The sequence below is a fragment of the Gadus morhua genome, chromosome 8 (genome assembly GCF_902167405.1).
Source record: "Gadus morhua chromosome 8, gadMor3.0, whole genome shotgun sequence".
Classification (NCBI taxonomy): Eukaryota; Metazoa; Chordata; class Actinopteri; order Gadiformes; family Gadidae; genus Gadus; species Gadus morhua.
Window position 1 is genome coordinate 21,762,153 of NC_044055.1, and position 16,931 is coordinate 21,779,083.

General features: G+C 43.0%; 1 protein-coding gene across 2 annotated transcripts; it reads right to left on the reverse strand.

Annotated features, from left to right (window-relative positions):
• Positions 1-506: 506 nt before the first annotated feature.
• gk5 (glycerol kinase 5) lies at positions 507-15,599 on the reverse strand. Of its 2 annotated transcripts, XM_030364927.1 has the most exons (16): positions 15,216-15,598; positions 15,037-15,130; positions 14,774-14,849; positions 14,438-14,531; positions 14,003-14,134; positions 10,570-10,645; positions 10,026-10,087; positions 9,783-9,856; positions 9,134-9,194; positions 8,547-8,673; positions 8,280-8,384; positions 5,911-6,005; positions 5,172-5,275; positions 4,732-4,791; positions 4,146-4,279; positions 507-2,899 (listed from the first exon to the last, which is right to left on the reverse strand). In XM_030364927.1, the coding sequence occupies exons 1-16, from the start codon at positions 15,339-15,341 to the stop codon at positions 2,718-2,720; spliced, it is 1,602 nt and encodes a 533-aa protein (XP_030220787.1). In that variant the 5' UTR covers positions 15,342-15,598; the 3' UTR covers positions 507-2,717. The 2 variants fall into 2 exon arrangements, with proteins under 2 accessions (XP_030220787.1, XP_030220789.1); XM_030364929.1 differs by lacking the exon at positions 14,003-14,134 and having other exon boundaries at positions 15,216-15,599.
• Between the last annotated feature and the right edge of the window lie 1,332 nt (positions 15,600-16,931).

Genomic DNA, 16,931 nt, shown 5'->3' on the forward strand with positions numbered 1-16,931 from the left:
AGCAAGAGAGGGGAAGGGAGAACGATAGAGACTCAGCAAGAACATGCGAGCGGGGGAGAGGTAGAGAAGAGAGCTTTGACAACCAAACCAAGTGCCTGTGTGTAGAGGGGGAGGGGGACTTTGAAAGATCTTGAGGCTGAAAATCCTGTATCTCTCTCTCTTCTGCAACTGACTCTCACACACACGCATAATTATACCATTGTTTGTCCCAAAAACTAAAAACAGAAAATGAATCCCGTTACTGTGGATTCAATTAGCGTGAGCGCCGCCGCGGCCACACAATGAGGGAGAACAGGTCTCACTTGTGCTCAATCAATCCATTCATGGGTCCCCATGGCAACCATGGCAGTGGAAATCAAATACATTAATGGGAACATCCCCAAAACTGTCCGACCCAGGGTCTGCCCCCCCAAACTAGAGAAGACTGCATTAACCAGTGGGCTTTGCGTGGAAAATGATCTTCTGTACATCGACGTATTCTGTAGCAACAATCATCAGCAGCACAATTTTTTTTGTCCAGTTTATTTTAAGAATTTGGTACAGATAATTACGCAGACCAAACTTTAAACTACAAGTCAGTGATTACTTTCCTCCAATCATTTTAGAGAAATTGCCATCGTTAAGAACAATTAATAGAATTACACTTTGACATTAGAACAACGTTAAATGCACTAGCCCTTTAGTCCCACAAGAAGCAATAAAAAAGTTACTCCTCAACAAAATAAAAAAATATATTTGATATCACTTTCTAGTATGAATGCTTCTGTGACTCATGTTAGATTCACCTGGTAGAACTGGGTCAATGCTCTATAGTATTCAATAACCTCATGTAACAGGCAACTTCATCCTGAGTTCAACTAGACTGCACTCTCACTCTGTAATCTGCAGTGTGCTCAGGGGCACATGGACAAAACAGTGTCAACAACATCAGATAGCACATTTACAGAAATGTCCCATTTCATTTAACAGAAGGAAGATAGGTGACACAACGCTCAGGTTAAAGATCAGGATGGAGATCTTTAGATGAACCTTAGTGGGTTCGTCTGTCTTATCTTCTCAGGCCAGACGGGGGGGGCCTGGGCATGGACTCCAGACCCTCATGTCCATTCTGACACCAAGTGAATATTTTGGAAAATGGCAACAGAATAGAGTTTAACCTGAAAATGACTTATATTTGACATGAAGCAGGGATATTATACAAACAATTCTGCAATATTAGTTCATGCTAATCCAAGGATTTAAGATGGCACATATTATTACAGTATCACTTAACTTGATTAGATATTGTATTATCCAGGAGGAGGGGCTGCTTCGGCACTAGAAATGATTTCCAATTGCCTGCCTCCAAATAGTTTTGCACCAATTTCAATAATACTAATACTTCAATAATACAGCCTGTGTGTTTATGTCCTCATAGGAGTACACAGGGTAGCTTTTGGAAACAGTATTCACCCCATATATACCATCTGGCCGTTTTTAGGGTATTGTATGGTATGCTGATACTTGGCTCTTGTGGTACTACTGAGCCCCCGGATAATATTTAATTTAAAATACTATTCAATCAGCTCAAGTATACAAAAAAACATGTATTTAACAACAAGGAAAAAGCCATTTTGAAACTTAAGAGATGAATTGAATGCCAATGGCATCACCTAGTGGACTGTATGGAAATGACGATACAAAGTAAACCAATCTCAATTTGGTATTGTAATTTGGAGCTTTTAAAATACAGTATGATGCATAACTATGGAAAATACAGAAAATACTGCCGTCAAGGGCTTCTGTATAATGTACCTATACTTTATTGAGGTAACTATTTACATTTAATTTGAGGTATGAAATACATGATGTAAACACAACGCAATAGATGAAGGTATTCCTAGTGTGAGATGCACTAGTGTGAGATGCACAAGTGTGAGATGCACTAGTGTGAGATGCACTAGTGTGAGATGCACTAGTGTGAGATGCACTAGTGTGGACAGGACATGTGACATCATAGCAGCCCAAACACGGTCATTGACTTCAAGTCAGGTTTGTAGTTTACACAATGTGTCAAACAAATAATTCAGTTAGACATTTGGAAGGCCATATACAGTTATATTGCATATTTGTTTTTTCTCTTTCAAACACGCACACAGTCAAATTACAATTCTGAAGGAGCAACCTAGAAACTGACACAGTGGTTGGATCTTTCAGAGTTCAGTTTACACCCGCACATTGTGTATCACAGAAAACATGTTTTTAATGGACACTGGGGAGGGTTAGGGTAACCTAACCCTAGATAGGGTGAACCCAGCTTTGCACATTATCTTATAAGGAAGTATTAAAGGGACCATGTATAGGAGTAGTCAGGCATTAAACCCTTTAAATTGCTAATAAATGAACAAAAAAAGAAAAGACTGCGTTGGCAAGTGCTGAAAAAACCTGCCCACAAATCAATCATTGAAAAGAAGTCGGCATAATGGTCTCTGAAGAGCGAGCGAGAGGGAGAGAGAGAGTGATGTCGGTAAACCACTCCAAGGCCTCAACAGAAATGTAGTTGCCACCAGCGACAAGCTAATTGATATGAAATGGGGGTATGATCATGGAAACCTTTACGAAAGCTTCCACAAACATGTCCAGTGTGGTTGTCGGTGTGAGTGGCTCCTAGAACGGCTCTTTGAGCTTCATGCTCCCGTGCAGCGTGTATGAAGAGCACTGCAGCGTGGCCCTGACGGTCATGCCCTGCTGCTGTACCAGCCCATTGAGCGCTGCAGGGCCTTCTCCCAGCTCCGAAGGACCGCCTCGTACTCCGCACTCACCACCCCCAGCTCGGTGCCGCTCTGGGCCGCCTGTCGGGGCACGAACATCTGGTCAGCGGTGTGGAGCCGCTTCAGCTCCTCCTTGTCCTTCCAGAATCCTGCCGGGACAGAGGACGCCATTAGAGAGGGCGACTTTAAGGCAGTCTGCCATCTGTGTGGGCAATGCCAATGCAAATTTCAGAGTCATTGTGCAGGCAGCGCTAATGTGTGTGTGTGTGTGTGTGTGTGTGTGTGTGTGTGTGTGTGTGTGTGTGTGTGTGTGTGTGTGTGTGTGTGTGTGTGTGTGTGTGTGTGTGCGTGTGTGTGTGTGCGTGTGCATTTGCGCGTGCTCATGTGGCTCATCTCGGTGAGTGCTACTCCGGTGCTGGATGGAATGCCGTGTGTGCACCCGCTTCTTGGGCTGAGCTGGCTGTCGCTCTGCACGGTTGACGTCGTTGTGTGAAAGAATGTGTTTAGGAATGGGTGAATGTGAGGCAATATTGTGCAATATCGAACGCTTTGAGTGGCCGCTGGTTGGAAAAGCACTGTATAAATGCAGTCCATTTAACATTCACAAACATCGCTTCCGCCAGAGCCAACGGACCGGACTCTGATCATTAAGGATAAATTAGTAGGCATTACTTTGAAAGCTGTTTAGCCATGGACAAAGCCAGGCTACGCCAAGTGGCGGACCAACTCAACCGAGTCTCTCCGTCCGGTGTCTCCCGCCCCACTCCCTGCATGCATCACAGGCCGCGGCAGATCCTTGTGTGACTGGACACGTTGAGACGCGACATATAAGTCGACATATAAACAGGAGACTCCACCGGTTTTTCTACCTCTACCTCACCGTTACTATTGTGGTGAAAGCCAACACTGTGCTGATGCTTGGACTGTGGAGAGTCATGTGGTGGTGAGGCGAGGGGTTCCAGCCGAAAGGATCTGGTTTCCTACCCCAATGTCTGCAACCCAGGTTGTATTCACCGTTGTGCTCAGATGCCTCTTACTGTTCATTAATTACGTGATGTAAGTTGCTTTTCCCGAGTGACTAAATCAGGCATAGTCGGACAGAAATCCCAGCAGCAAGCTGAACTCGCCTTCATCAGACTGAGGTCACAAGTGTGACCTCATTGTTCTCCTGTTACACAAACTGATCTCCACGGGTCCAAGAATGCCGGATTGGAAGAGTGTGGAAAGTAGTTCTTTTAACCCTTTCTACAGTGCTTTTCTGCGTGTCTTTGGTACTCATGACATGGTTGTGCTCTATCGGATAAGGGCTAAAAATGAGGAAACGTAGGACGTTGGTGCGAAACATGAATCAAGTATTCATGTATTAACATGTGTGCGTCTGAAGTTGACACATACCCACTCCAAGTCCGGCCACAAAGGCTGCCCCGCGGCAGGAGATCTCGTGGTGGACGGGTCGGGCCAGCTTCTGACCAATCAGATCGGTGGTCAGCTGCATGACAAAGTCATTAGTGCACACGCCCCCGTCCACACTAAACACATGCACACACACACACACACACACACACGAGAAGAAAGAGAAAATACAGAGCGTTAAGGAGTCTTAATGTAGTGCATGTAACAGTATCAACGTATAGAGTCTGACCCATAATGTATCGTCTGTCTGCCTGTAACATCATCGCTCTGCGGATTTGTATGATGCACGTAATGTATTGACAATAAAACTGAAATTGCATTAGCAGAGGAAGCAGACATTCCTCACAGGGAAACTACTTAGTGATTCCCCGTGGTGAGCTGCTATAAATGGACGCCCGGCAACCGCTCGGAGAAGGGCTGCACACAAGCTTTGCTCCATACCCACGATTGGAAAAGGGCGATATCATGAACATTTGTAGTTTAACAGCCTTTTGTGTATTTGTGATTCGTTTTCTAGTGGAAACCAGGGCCTCTTTAAAGCGCGTTTGAACCAAAAGGTCCACCGTACCGGATCTTAGTGACGGGAATGCAGGTCTCTCTCAGCATGGTCTGGTAGAGCTGACGGACACTGAAACACAACAAAGTAAATGGTGAATGGACTGCATTTATACAGCGCCTTTCTAACCAGTGGCCACTCAAAGCACTTTGCAATGTTACCTAACATTCACCCATTCATTCACACATTCACACACCGACGCCGGAGTCGACCATGCAAGGCGACAGCCAGCTCGCCGGGAGCAGTCAGGGTGAGGCGTCTTGCCCAGGGACACCTCGCTCACTCAGTCAGGGATTGAACTAGCAGCCTTTCTGTTTCCAGCCAACCCGCTCCACCTCCTGAGCCCCATGCCGCCCCCCAGTACCATCGACCAAGACCGGAACAACCTGAGCAGTCTAGGTACAGGCTACAACTCACAGCCTTACAAAGAGCACATGGCCACGACCATTCACCTGAAGGCTACGGACTCCAGGATGGCTCGGACCAGGTGGCACTTGTTGGTGGATGGTGTGAGACCCATGAAGGAAGCACAGGCTGTGGGGTCATTGAGTGGAGCCTGTAGCAATCAAGAGGATGGAATGTTATTTTAAATAAAAAAAAAGATGTATACAAAAAAAAACACAAGTCAATCGCCTATAGATAAATGTAACCTCCTCTATACAGGGAGCCCTTTTACTTTATTTATTTTTTTGATGTGAAGCGCATTGGGTCCTACGAATGCTCTATACAAGACGGTTTTACTATTATTACATCAACATGTGCACACATCAGTGCATGCTAGGATTAGGTATTGTACATGATCGACAGAAAACAGACTTACACAGGCGACCACACAACATGGAGCAGAAAGGGAAGAGACAACAAGACCATGTTAAAGAAACTAAAATAAGAGACAACATGAAAAACTCAGACGAATACAAGGGCACTAATGGACAGCATCTTTTCACAGTTAAATTGATGAAAAGGACTTAAGACAGTTCTGTTTCTGATAAATTATATTTGCACTCGATATATAGTTATCAGTGTGATGTTGTTAGATGAAACTGAAAACAAAAAACCCGCAAGATAACCCTGATCAGAGTCTGACACACACACACACACACACACACACACACACACACACACACACACACACACACACACACACACACACACACACACACACACACACACACACACACACACACACACCTGTAAGCCGCTGAAGGACGGTACGAAGCACACCCCGTCAGAGTCGGCCACGCTGTAAGCCATGGCGCTGGTCTCCTGGACATCAGAGAACAGCTCTGGAACCACATCACCGAGCTGTCAGCCTCTCACACTCCGCCTATTAAATCTCCTTTCTGTCATCTTACCGCCACCTTACCGTCAGGTCATTGAGTGGACTGTTACCCAAAGAGATTAACAATGGAGAAAAGGTTTGGAGCTTCCAGACAGCCTTCTTAAACCACCCTACATTCTAGTCCTTTAGTGGACTGCTATCCAAAGAGACAAACACTGGAGATAGTGTTAGGGGCGTCTTGCCCAAGAAGGCCTCCCAGGTAGTCTGTGCTGACATGTGGGGCCCCATCCCTTTAATCTGTATACAAATAACAAGATTGGACACTTTCAAACCACGTGCAATGCTGCCCGAAAGTCCAAACCTGCGTGCAGTTGATAAACCGATCCTTCCATATGACTTCTGTGGAGAGCAGAATCGTCCGAATACCAGGTATTGATTGAACAGAAATGTGCAAATTGTTGTCATAATCTTCGTTCTGTGATGTTTATAACGTTTCGCTTGTCAGTTATTAAGAACGGTTATTCCTTCAGGTCCAGAAAAATTCTTGAATTACATTTTTTTATCGTTGATATGGACGCTGCTTTTGCTGAAAAACAAACATGGCTGAGATTCATTTTATTCTCAGTTCAAATTGCAATATTATGATTTTTCCCGCATTGAACTGCGAGAAATTAGCCCTTCATAGTCATAATCAGTGGTTGCATATTATGTTTATCTGTTGGTTAACTGCTTGTTTTACATGCAGATGTTGTGTTTTGAGGGGTTTTAAATAGGGGTAGGCGATATTCCATTTAGGAAATATCCAAAATGATTATTACACAACAAGAATTCCAACATGGGAAAACAATGAGCTACATTTTTGTTCGGAATACACGATGACCACCCCCAGTTATTGTATAAATCCATAAGTGCTTGTTTACGACCTATGGCCATGATTTAATTTCTTCAAGCATATATCCTGTATTTAATACATGAACAAGTAATATGCACACAATGTTCTGAACAACCCCAAAATAATTCATTCTTGGTTCCTGTGATAGGAGCGGGACGCTGTGATGAGGAACATTAACGTTACACAATGTAAGAACAGGTCAGAACGTTAGGTCAGAACCTAGTGGATCAGAACCTAGTTGATCACTACCTAGTTGGTCAACCAATTAACCGAGAGACTCAAGATGTCACAGAGTGATCCCGAGGTCCCCCCCGGTTGAAACGGCCAAGTGTCCATCTCGTGGTTACGAATTTAGATTCATTTCTAGCAGCGGCTTGTGGTTCAATGGAGCGTTTGATGACGCTTGCCTGCTGGTGACATAATGACCGTTCTAGGTGATCTGTGGTACTTGGACACATCTGCTCTCTGCAGAGGTCAATGGGGAGGATTGGCGTATGAACTGCATGCAAAATTGGACTGCACGCAGTTTGAAGGGTCAAATTGTGTTGTTTGTACGCACACTGATGAGATCGTGTAGAGTGGAACCCAGGGCCTTTAGGCCAAGGGGTTGAGACTAGAGATGTCCGATATTATCGGCCCACCGATATTATCGGCCCGATATTAGCATAAAAATGTAATATCGGTCAATATCGGTATCGGATTTTTTTGGCCTTAAAACCGTTTTTTTTTTTTTTTTTTTTTTTTTTTTTTATAGCTCAAATAAATGTTTTCAAAATTGTGCAGTACAGTGCACATTGTAATTGACTCATATTTGTGCATTTATTCAATTAAGGTTATTGAGTTTTAGTTAAAGAAACATACTGCTATGTTGCACATAGTTGTTCAGGTACAATGTTTTATCATTTGTGAAGTCAAGTTTGCCCTATTTGTTGTGGGCATTGTCAAGATTATCTCAGGGAGAGTGTAATCCAAACTGTTGTCTGAGACCATTAAAAAAATAAAAATAAACATGGCACTTTTCCCTTAAATTAAGTTGAAGTATTTTTCTTATTTTGCACAGACAATGTTAACATTTGGAAAGCCTTGTTACATTCAAGAATGCATCCAGTGGGGCATCACAATAACATTAAGCATGTTGTGTTCATTCCACAACAGGAGATATGTAATGTTACCTAAATTAGGTTTGAGGAAAAATAAATAACCCAAATATCGACATCGGTATCGGCTGATATCGGAATCGGAAATTTAGAGTTGGACAATATCGCATATCGGATATCGGCAAAAAAGCCAATATCGGACATCCCTAGTTGAGACAAAACCCTGGCAGCTCCCGGCCATCCTGCCCGTGTTGTCAGTCACCCCCAACACACCAGTGATGGTACTCACCCAGGCCCTGAGCCCATTTGATGGCGGTGCCCGTGTCGGCCGCGTTGCCCTCCGCCAAGTACACAACCTCCTCTCCTATCTTCCACCCCACCACTGGATACAGCCCTAGCAGAGTTGCGCACACACACACACACACACACACACACACACACACACACACACACACACACACACACACACACACACACACACACACACACACACACACCTTGAGATAACTATATTTATACATTATTTCTGTTTCGTTTCCATCTTATGTGACGTTACCTGCTGCCGATGTATGTGGTTTGCTGCCGGTGTTGATGTCGACGAAGGCGCCCGTTCCCATGGTGATGTTGACATTGCCCACATCAAAGCAACACTCACCATACATGGCCGCCTGCTGGTCGGCAATCTAACACAATAGGAATGCGTGATCATTTTTATGAATCCATGCAATTTATTATCCAGGTCCTAATTGTATACAAGTAAAAACAACAATACACATACAAATACATAGTTCTTTCATTTGCAGTATTCATTTAAAACTGAGAAAGTAGTAAAAGTTCTGGTACCAAAAAGTATATTCTTCACTTTTGGTCGCCTTTGCAAAGTTGAGAGGTGATGAATAACAGGAGGAGTTCAGCTAACAGGACGGCTTATTATTAACAGGACGTGCCAAACAGCAGCAATCTGGGTCAGGTACTTGTTTGTTTTTTTCCACAAAAGGCTAAATATTTCAACGAATTCCAGACATAACAGACAAACTTTCAGTCAGCATATCTGAGGTATTTAAACATGTATTTTTACCAGGAAGTGGCCTGATTTAACTCACAACATTGGATTTACACGTTCAGGTCCAAAATATGACTCACCAGAGCCATTATGGGTATGGAGACACCGAATATAGAGGAGTGTGTGGATCCAAAGCTATGGCTGTACGGATAGAAGGGACACACACAATTGTATCTGCTGATCGACTTTCACTTTTTACCTTCAATCTTCAAAAATTGTGTTAAAATAATATACTGCCCACAAGAAGGGCTTTGCCGGTCTAGCTAGAAGCAACCTGTGTTCTTGATTTCTACGGTGATGCTTCAGTAGGACATAGACCACGCCACCTAGACTCTGCGTAGCCCCGCCCTCCCACTCCTCCTACTAATGGTATGTTGTACGTCCTGGTACTTAATGTAAACCCTCATATTTAGATTTGTAGCATCTTATCCTAGCTATCTTTGTTGTATATGGGGAAAGGGTTAACTTAGCGATTGTTATTGCTTGACACTTTGTTCTATGAACATCCTTACTGCACCGACATCCTTCTGACAAATGTACTTATTGTCAGTCGCTTTGGACAAAAGCATCTGCTAAATGCCCTTTATGTATATGTATGCCCGCACTTTATCAGCTTAATATAAAAACCCTCAGGAAATACAAGTCTTGTCTCACGACAGACGAGCTTTACAACAGTGCTGTAACAAACTATTGTTATAAGATATGATTAAATACAAACTGCTTACTCACATTGTATCTTCCACTTTGGGGAGAATGGAAAATGGCAGTGACAACATAGAGAAGAGTGGGCCACTCCAGCACATCTACAAACACAGGAATTATAGTCACACAGTAAAGTCATATACATCCTGTTACTCTGTAAACAACACACACACACACACACACACACACACACACACACACACACACACACACACACACACACACACACACACACACACACACACACACACACACACACACACACTAGACCTGGTAGGGGTCAAACATCCCAGTGGAACTAGCATTAGAGTAGTCTGTGGCATGGACTTCACCTGAGGAGTCAAAAACAAAAGACAGTGTAAAACACAAGCCACAGTGTCGAAATACAAGACACAGACATGGTGTAAAATCACAGGTACAGTATGAAAACAAAGACGCATAGAAAAGGAGCAGTTCAGAGAGCAAAAACATTTGAGTCTTAACTGCATACCCTTCAAACACATGCACACACAGACACAGACATAAAGTACCATGAAATCCAAACTACTATAAGCCATGCGGTGGACTTACAAAGAAAAACGAAAAAAGTCTCATTTGGTAAGCACAGCACATGGTTCTCCCAAATGACTTTCAATGAACAGAACATAACACACAACATCTGCATGAAATGAGAAGAGCAACACCCTGGCTTCCTAGCAACTCAAAAATAATTGTAGACATATGAACAGCTTAGTTTGTATGCTTTGTGCACTCACACTCACTTTCGATAAGAAAGGGTTGGGTTGGAAAGTACTGAGAGTAAAGGCGAATGTACCCTTGGTGAGCTTGAAAAGAAGCCACGTGTCAATGGTCCCGAAGCAGCAGGTGTCCTCGGCCACGGCCTGGCGGAGCTGGAAGCAGAAGGTCATGAGACACGGCATGAGACACGGCATGAGACACGCCTTGAGACACGGCATGAGACACGGTATGAGACACGCCATGAGACACGCCATGAGGTACGCCATGAGACACGCCATGAGACACAGCATGAGGTACGCCATGAGACACAGCATGAGGTACGCCATGAGACACGCCATGAGACACACCATGAGGCACGCCATGAGACACGCCATGAGGCACGCCATGAGACGCGCCATGAGACGCACCATGAGACACGCCACGAGGTACGCCATGAGACACACAATGAGGCACGCCATGAGGCATGCCATGAGACACGCCATGAGACGCACCATGAGACATGCCACGAGGTACGCCATGAGACACGCCATGAGACACACTATGAGGTACGCCATGAGACACGCCATGAGACACGCCATGAGACACGCCATGAGACACGCCATGAGACACGCCATGAGGCACGCCATGAGGCATGCCATGAGAAACGCCATGAGACGCACCATGAGACGCGCCATTAGGTACGCCATGAGGTACGCCATGAGACACGCCATGAGACACGTTACGAGACACGTTACGAGACACGTTACGAGACACGCCATGAGGTACACCATGAGACACTCCATGAGGTACGCCATGAGACACTCCATGAGGTACGCCATGAGACACTCCATGAGGTACGCCATTAGACACGTTACGAGACACTCCATGAGACACGCCTTGAGACACGCCATGAGACACGTTACAAGACACGCCTTGAGACACACCATGAGGCACATCATGGACACGTCTTGTGGGAGGAATTCTGAAGAAGCTGACAAGCTAATGATACCAAATCGTACTCTTTCGCTGTAGCCTCTTTCGCCCACCTAATGACTAACTTGAATGAAACCATCTGTCATGTCAACTTATGAGGGTCTGACACTCGATGTATAGTGTGTGTCTAGCATAATATATATTGTTGTTGGAAAATGAAGCCTTATAATAATGTCAGAAATATATAACCCTCTCAACGCCATTAATGGCTTGTAAGTATTTCTATTACCAATCCTTGCACCTAGAGATAGCTCCCTTCTTCTCAGATTGAAGGTTGTCAAATGGTTAGCGTTTGCAGGTCTACTGTATATAATAAGTCTGACCCCACGTCCAGGTCAGTCCATACCAGGGCCACGATACCACTCGGCTCTATAGAGACATGACTGACCATGTCTGACTCAAACCCTGCGACTTGATGGGGTGTGCTCGTTTCTGCTCAAACGCTACTTCCGTAACAGTTGTGAAATGACACTCTGCGGTGGGCGGGGCTGAAGTGCAGAAATCGGGGGAACTCCATCTTTGGGATCACCGTTGGATTCTTTATTCCCCATCATCTGATCTTTGTGACAGTGTAAAACTTCCCCCTCAAAGTCATGTGCTTTCATTGCGTCATTGGAGACGCTTGGTAAATGCGGCCAGTGTGCCATGATGCCGTTTATTAAATTAAATGTATGCAATGGTAAAAAAATAATGTTTTATTTTGATCTCATATGATATAGATAACGTTGTATTACTATTAGTAGATTGTAATGGTAGTAGCACTCCTAACCATGATGATTCATTCGCTGGTTCAGAAACGGCTGCTATGTTGCGTATCAACCACTGCTAACTTAAGGGACTGGTTGACCAACAGAGTGGCACGGCGTTATGGGTGGGCCTGACTGACCCAGGCCCACCCACTGTTCAACAGGCCCACCCAAAACTTTTATTAAAAAAATAAAAAATAAATAATATATATATATATTTAATTTACTGCACGGCTCTTTTCAATGCTGTGGAACGAAAGCGTCAAGGGAAGACGTCATGAATACAGACATTCCAAATCAGCGCACTTGAGCCTCCGTTTTTTCAAAGGCGAGCAGAACAGCTAGTGCTCGTTTTACACCAAACGCAAGTTTTAGCCATTGGGGGACCATAGGCAGGCTAGGGGAACTCATATTTGTGTAAATTAAAAACGTTATCAAATCCCTGTTTACCTAATAAAAATGACTGACTAATATACTGTTATATTTTCTGTGCATAGTAGAGATTTTAATAACTTGATGCTCTTTAATATTTTGTTGCATTGTAAAAAGTTTCGTTGCATAGACGATCGCTCTCCTTGGCTCTGAACAAAGAAGAGCGCTTTTGGAATCTCAATTACGCATCATGCTTTAGCGCGTCACTTTATAGACATAATGCCTATAGATAGACTGTCACGTGATTGACATGTGAAAGGAGGACGTTTTCCCGAATATCCATGCTTTCAAGCTCTGATTACACTACCAATGCACATCCTGTTCAGTTGAACGCGTCTTTTCCAGTGTCAACCGAATTAAAACAGCAAATAGGAGCACCATGCTTACAACTCGCCTTATGTCCCTCTGTCTGTTGACATTTGAGAGAGAGCTTACAGTAACTCTCAACTTCGATGAAATCATTGACATTTTCAAGAGCAAACCCCGCCGATTACTCCTGTAAATGAATTAATACATTTTCTTCTCATGCTCTCTCTTATTCCCATGCCTATCTATTTTCATGTTTGGCAATCTTTTAAGCCTGCCTGTTGGCGCAAAACTACCCAGTTGTTATCTTGATGTTCTGCCCTTAAGGATATTGTTAGTTTGCCTGATAAGTTAAAGACTTCTGAAATGCTTTGTTTTTGAAATGCGGCAAAATAAATGTTGATATTGATGGTTGCTCTGATTTGCGTTAAAGCGCTGTTAACCTTCTGACTTTGGATGACCGTGAATTGGTGGTAGACTATTGTATTAGTTATTATCTCGTAGTAGCCTAAATTTGAATGCATGTTCTTGTATAATAAGCAAAGCTCAGTCAGTCTTTTGCGACACAATTCAACAGAATTATGAAATGGTCGGCCTCATGTTATACGAGCAGATCTAAACCACGAAGGAAATATTCGATTCCTGACAACTTTTACAGTCTATCTATAGGCATTATGTCTATAAAGTGACGCGCTAAAGCATGATGCGTAATTGAGATTCCAAAAGCGCTCTTCTTTGTTCAGAGCCAAGGAGAGCGATCGTCTATGCAACGAAACTTTTTACAATGCAACAAAATATTAAAGAGCATCAAGTTATTAAAATCTCTACTATGCACAGAAAATATAACAGTATATTATCTAGTCATTTTTATTAGGTAAACAGGGATTTGATAACGTTTTTAATTTAAGGACCACCCACAATATGTCTGGCCCACCCACAACTGGAATCCTGACGCCGTGCCTGCAACAGACTACAGGCTCACGTCTCCAGGTCCACAAAATAAAGTTCACAGCCCGAGTCCGGAGTTGCAGCCAGCAGACGCGTGCCACAGACCTGTGTGTAGTGTGTGAGGGCCCAGAGCAGGCGGAAGGTGACTTGTTGGGGGGAGAACACCAGAACGCTGGCGGCCAGGAACCGCTTCTGTCTGGACACCAGGTAGAGCAGCGTCATCGCCCCCTGGACCGCCTGCGGAGAGACGGCGGGAGAACCGCCAGACGCTGCAATAACCAAATGACCACCACTTACCAACATGAGTCCTTCAACAGCAGATTTAGAGTGCCATAAATTCAACCGATATTATCCCATATGCCATTTGGAGTGGACATTTTAATCCAAAGCCTCTTACCATGAGTGCATGCCTACATACTCATGACGGATAGCCCAAGTGGGAATTGAATCCATAACCCTGGCAATGTTGATAGAATGCTTTACCAGTTCCTACTATAAATTGAAGGCCAATAAAGAAAATCATGAAACTTGCGCGCTCACCTTCATGGTGTAGGAGCCGTTCCAAGAAGTCACACTGTCAATGGCCCTGAGGTCCTGATAACTGATGAAGTTATGAAAAGGACGTCCAGTGGTTCTGGAGTAGTGAACGCACACAAGTGGTCAGGAAAGACACAAGACATGGAGGAAAATACACAATAGTGTTGTCTTAAAGTGGCATGGAATTATGGTGCAGTATATGTTGACATAATGCATAATATAGAATTATGGTTTAACTACACATGTATTAGCAAGTTGTGTAACATGGTCATTGCTGACACATAATCATCATCAATGTAGGCCAATTAACCCATAGCGACAAGAAAGCTATCTGTTTACCTATCCCATGTCGTGAATGTCCCTCTTTGAGTGGCTATGCCCAGTGACACGATCTGGCTCATCTTCACACCTGCATCTGTTTGTGTACGTTTGTTTGTGTGTATATTTGTGTGTGTGTGTGTGTGTGTGTGTGTGTGTGTGTGTGTGTGTGTGTGTGTGTGTGTCATATCCACAGAGGCAAAACGAGTATAACAAGCAACTTAGATTCGGTGTATTGAATTACATGTGGAACAAAGCTGTACAAAGTCGATGGCCAGTGTTACCTTGTACAGCCCCCTTGACGACCGCTATAAATCCATTAAATAGTTCCTCTGGATCCAATTCCACCAAGCCTGGTTCTGGATACAACAAGACAACCTGGAAAACACAAATTAGTCTCGGTTTTTCTGCAAGGCGATTTAGTTGCATGGATAAAAAGCATGGAAGAAGGGAAATAATTCACTTTGCTGCTGCACGTCCCGCGGATCTTGGCACCCTTGTCAAATACATTACATCTTATTGTGGTTGTTCCTACGTCCACTGATAAGATGAAACTTTCTTTTTTAAATCCATTCCTTTGAGTAGCCATCTTCTGCAGCGACTACACTACACAAATCCACAAGTCCATGTGTGTTTACCCCCTGCCTGCAGTTCAGACGTTGCGTTGGACTTAGGACCTTGCATCACTTAATGCATTAAGCGGGTCTTCTGCTGGCCAACTGAGGTGACCCCGACATTAACTGAGGCTGTGGTCTGGAGGTGGAGTTGGTGGACTTCCGTGTCGAGAGTATTTGATCTACAGCGCATATCTTGCTCGTAATTCCCGTTTGACGAGACTACGGTATTTAGTATGGAAGCATTTTTAGGACAATTGTCAAAAGAAAATGCAATTAAAAAAATGGCTTTTCAACTAATGCACTTATGATTCTTATTTATCACTCTATGAACGAAGTTTGGATTCACAATAGAATGTAAAGAAAATACAATCATCATATTCACATATTCATTTTCCAAAATTTGCCCTCGCAATAAAGTGGTCAACATCGTTATGCATTTTAAACGGTCAATTTTTTTATATTTGTCATTACATGAAAAGGTGTTTTTGAATCATGATTAAAATTATAAAGAAAACTTCCAATAAGCATTTGCGTTCGCTTTCATAGACCCTTCTCGACTTCCGTAGGAGTTTCCGGGTTTTAAAGATCCCAAAGGGCAATGTCGTATTTGTATATAACTATTCCATAATTTGAAAAACGATATAGATATAGAGTGAGTGACTTTTTATCAGTAGACTCAATAGAGATGATCGCAATAATAACCGCTCTTAGATGGGTGGTTAGTGGTAGATACTAAACCTCTTAGATCAGTTATATGTAGGCCTACTGATTCTATGGCAGGTCTACAAAGTTTACAACAGATAATTCAATAGCCTACGTGAAGATTTGGTAATAGAGGCAAAGCATCTTCTTTTAAATAATATAAGCCTTGGATTAGTTATTCAGTTCTGTTGGATTCCAGCCCACTATAGAATTTATGACAATGAAATTGCTGATAAATTAGCTAAAAAAGCACTGGAATTAGACCAAACAGATATTCAGGTTCAATTGGGGAAAGGACATACTATATCATTAATTAAATCAGAGGTTATGTTAAGGTGGCAAGATGAATGGGAGTCAGAGAACTCAGCCAGATACTACCATAGGAACCAGAGCAGTGTTGGAGGGAAAATAATCACCTGAAAGGGGCTAAACAGGCATGAAGAAGTTGTAATAACAAGGTTGAGATTAGGTCATACTGGACTTAATTCCACTCTAGCAATAATAGCTAAAAGTAACGGTGTATGCTCTGAGTGCAAAGTTTTAGAGGATGTTAATCATGTTTTTTCTAAATGTAAGAAATTTGACCAGCACAGGCAGAAATGGAAAGAACTGGATGAAGAAAATGACATTCACAATATTTTACAGGTGCAAGGAATTGAGGGACAAAGAAGCAGGTATTTTGTTATGTATCTTAATGATACTGAACTAATTAGAATAATTTAACCTTAAATAAGTATATATATATATATATTATTTATTTTATTTTTTATTAATTCATTAATTTTGTTAGTTTGTTATTATTATTATTTTTTTGTTAGGATGTTTTTTCGCTGAATTTATTTTTATGATTTAAAGTATCA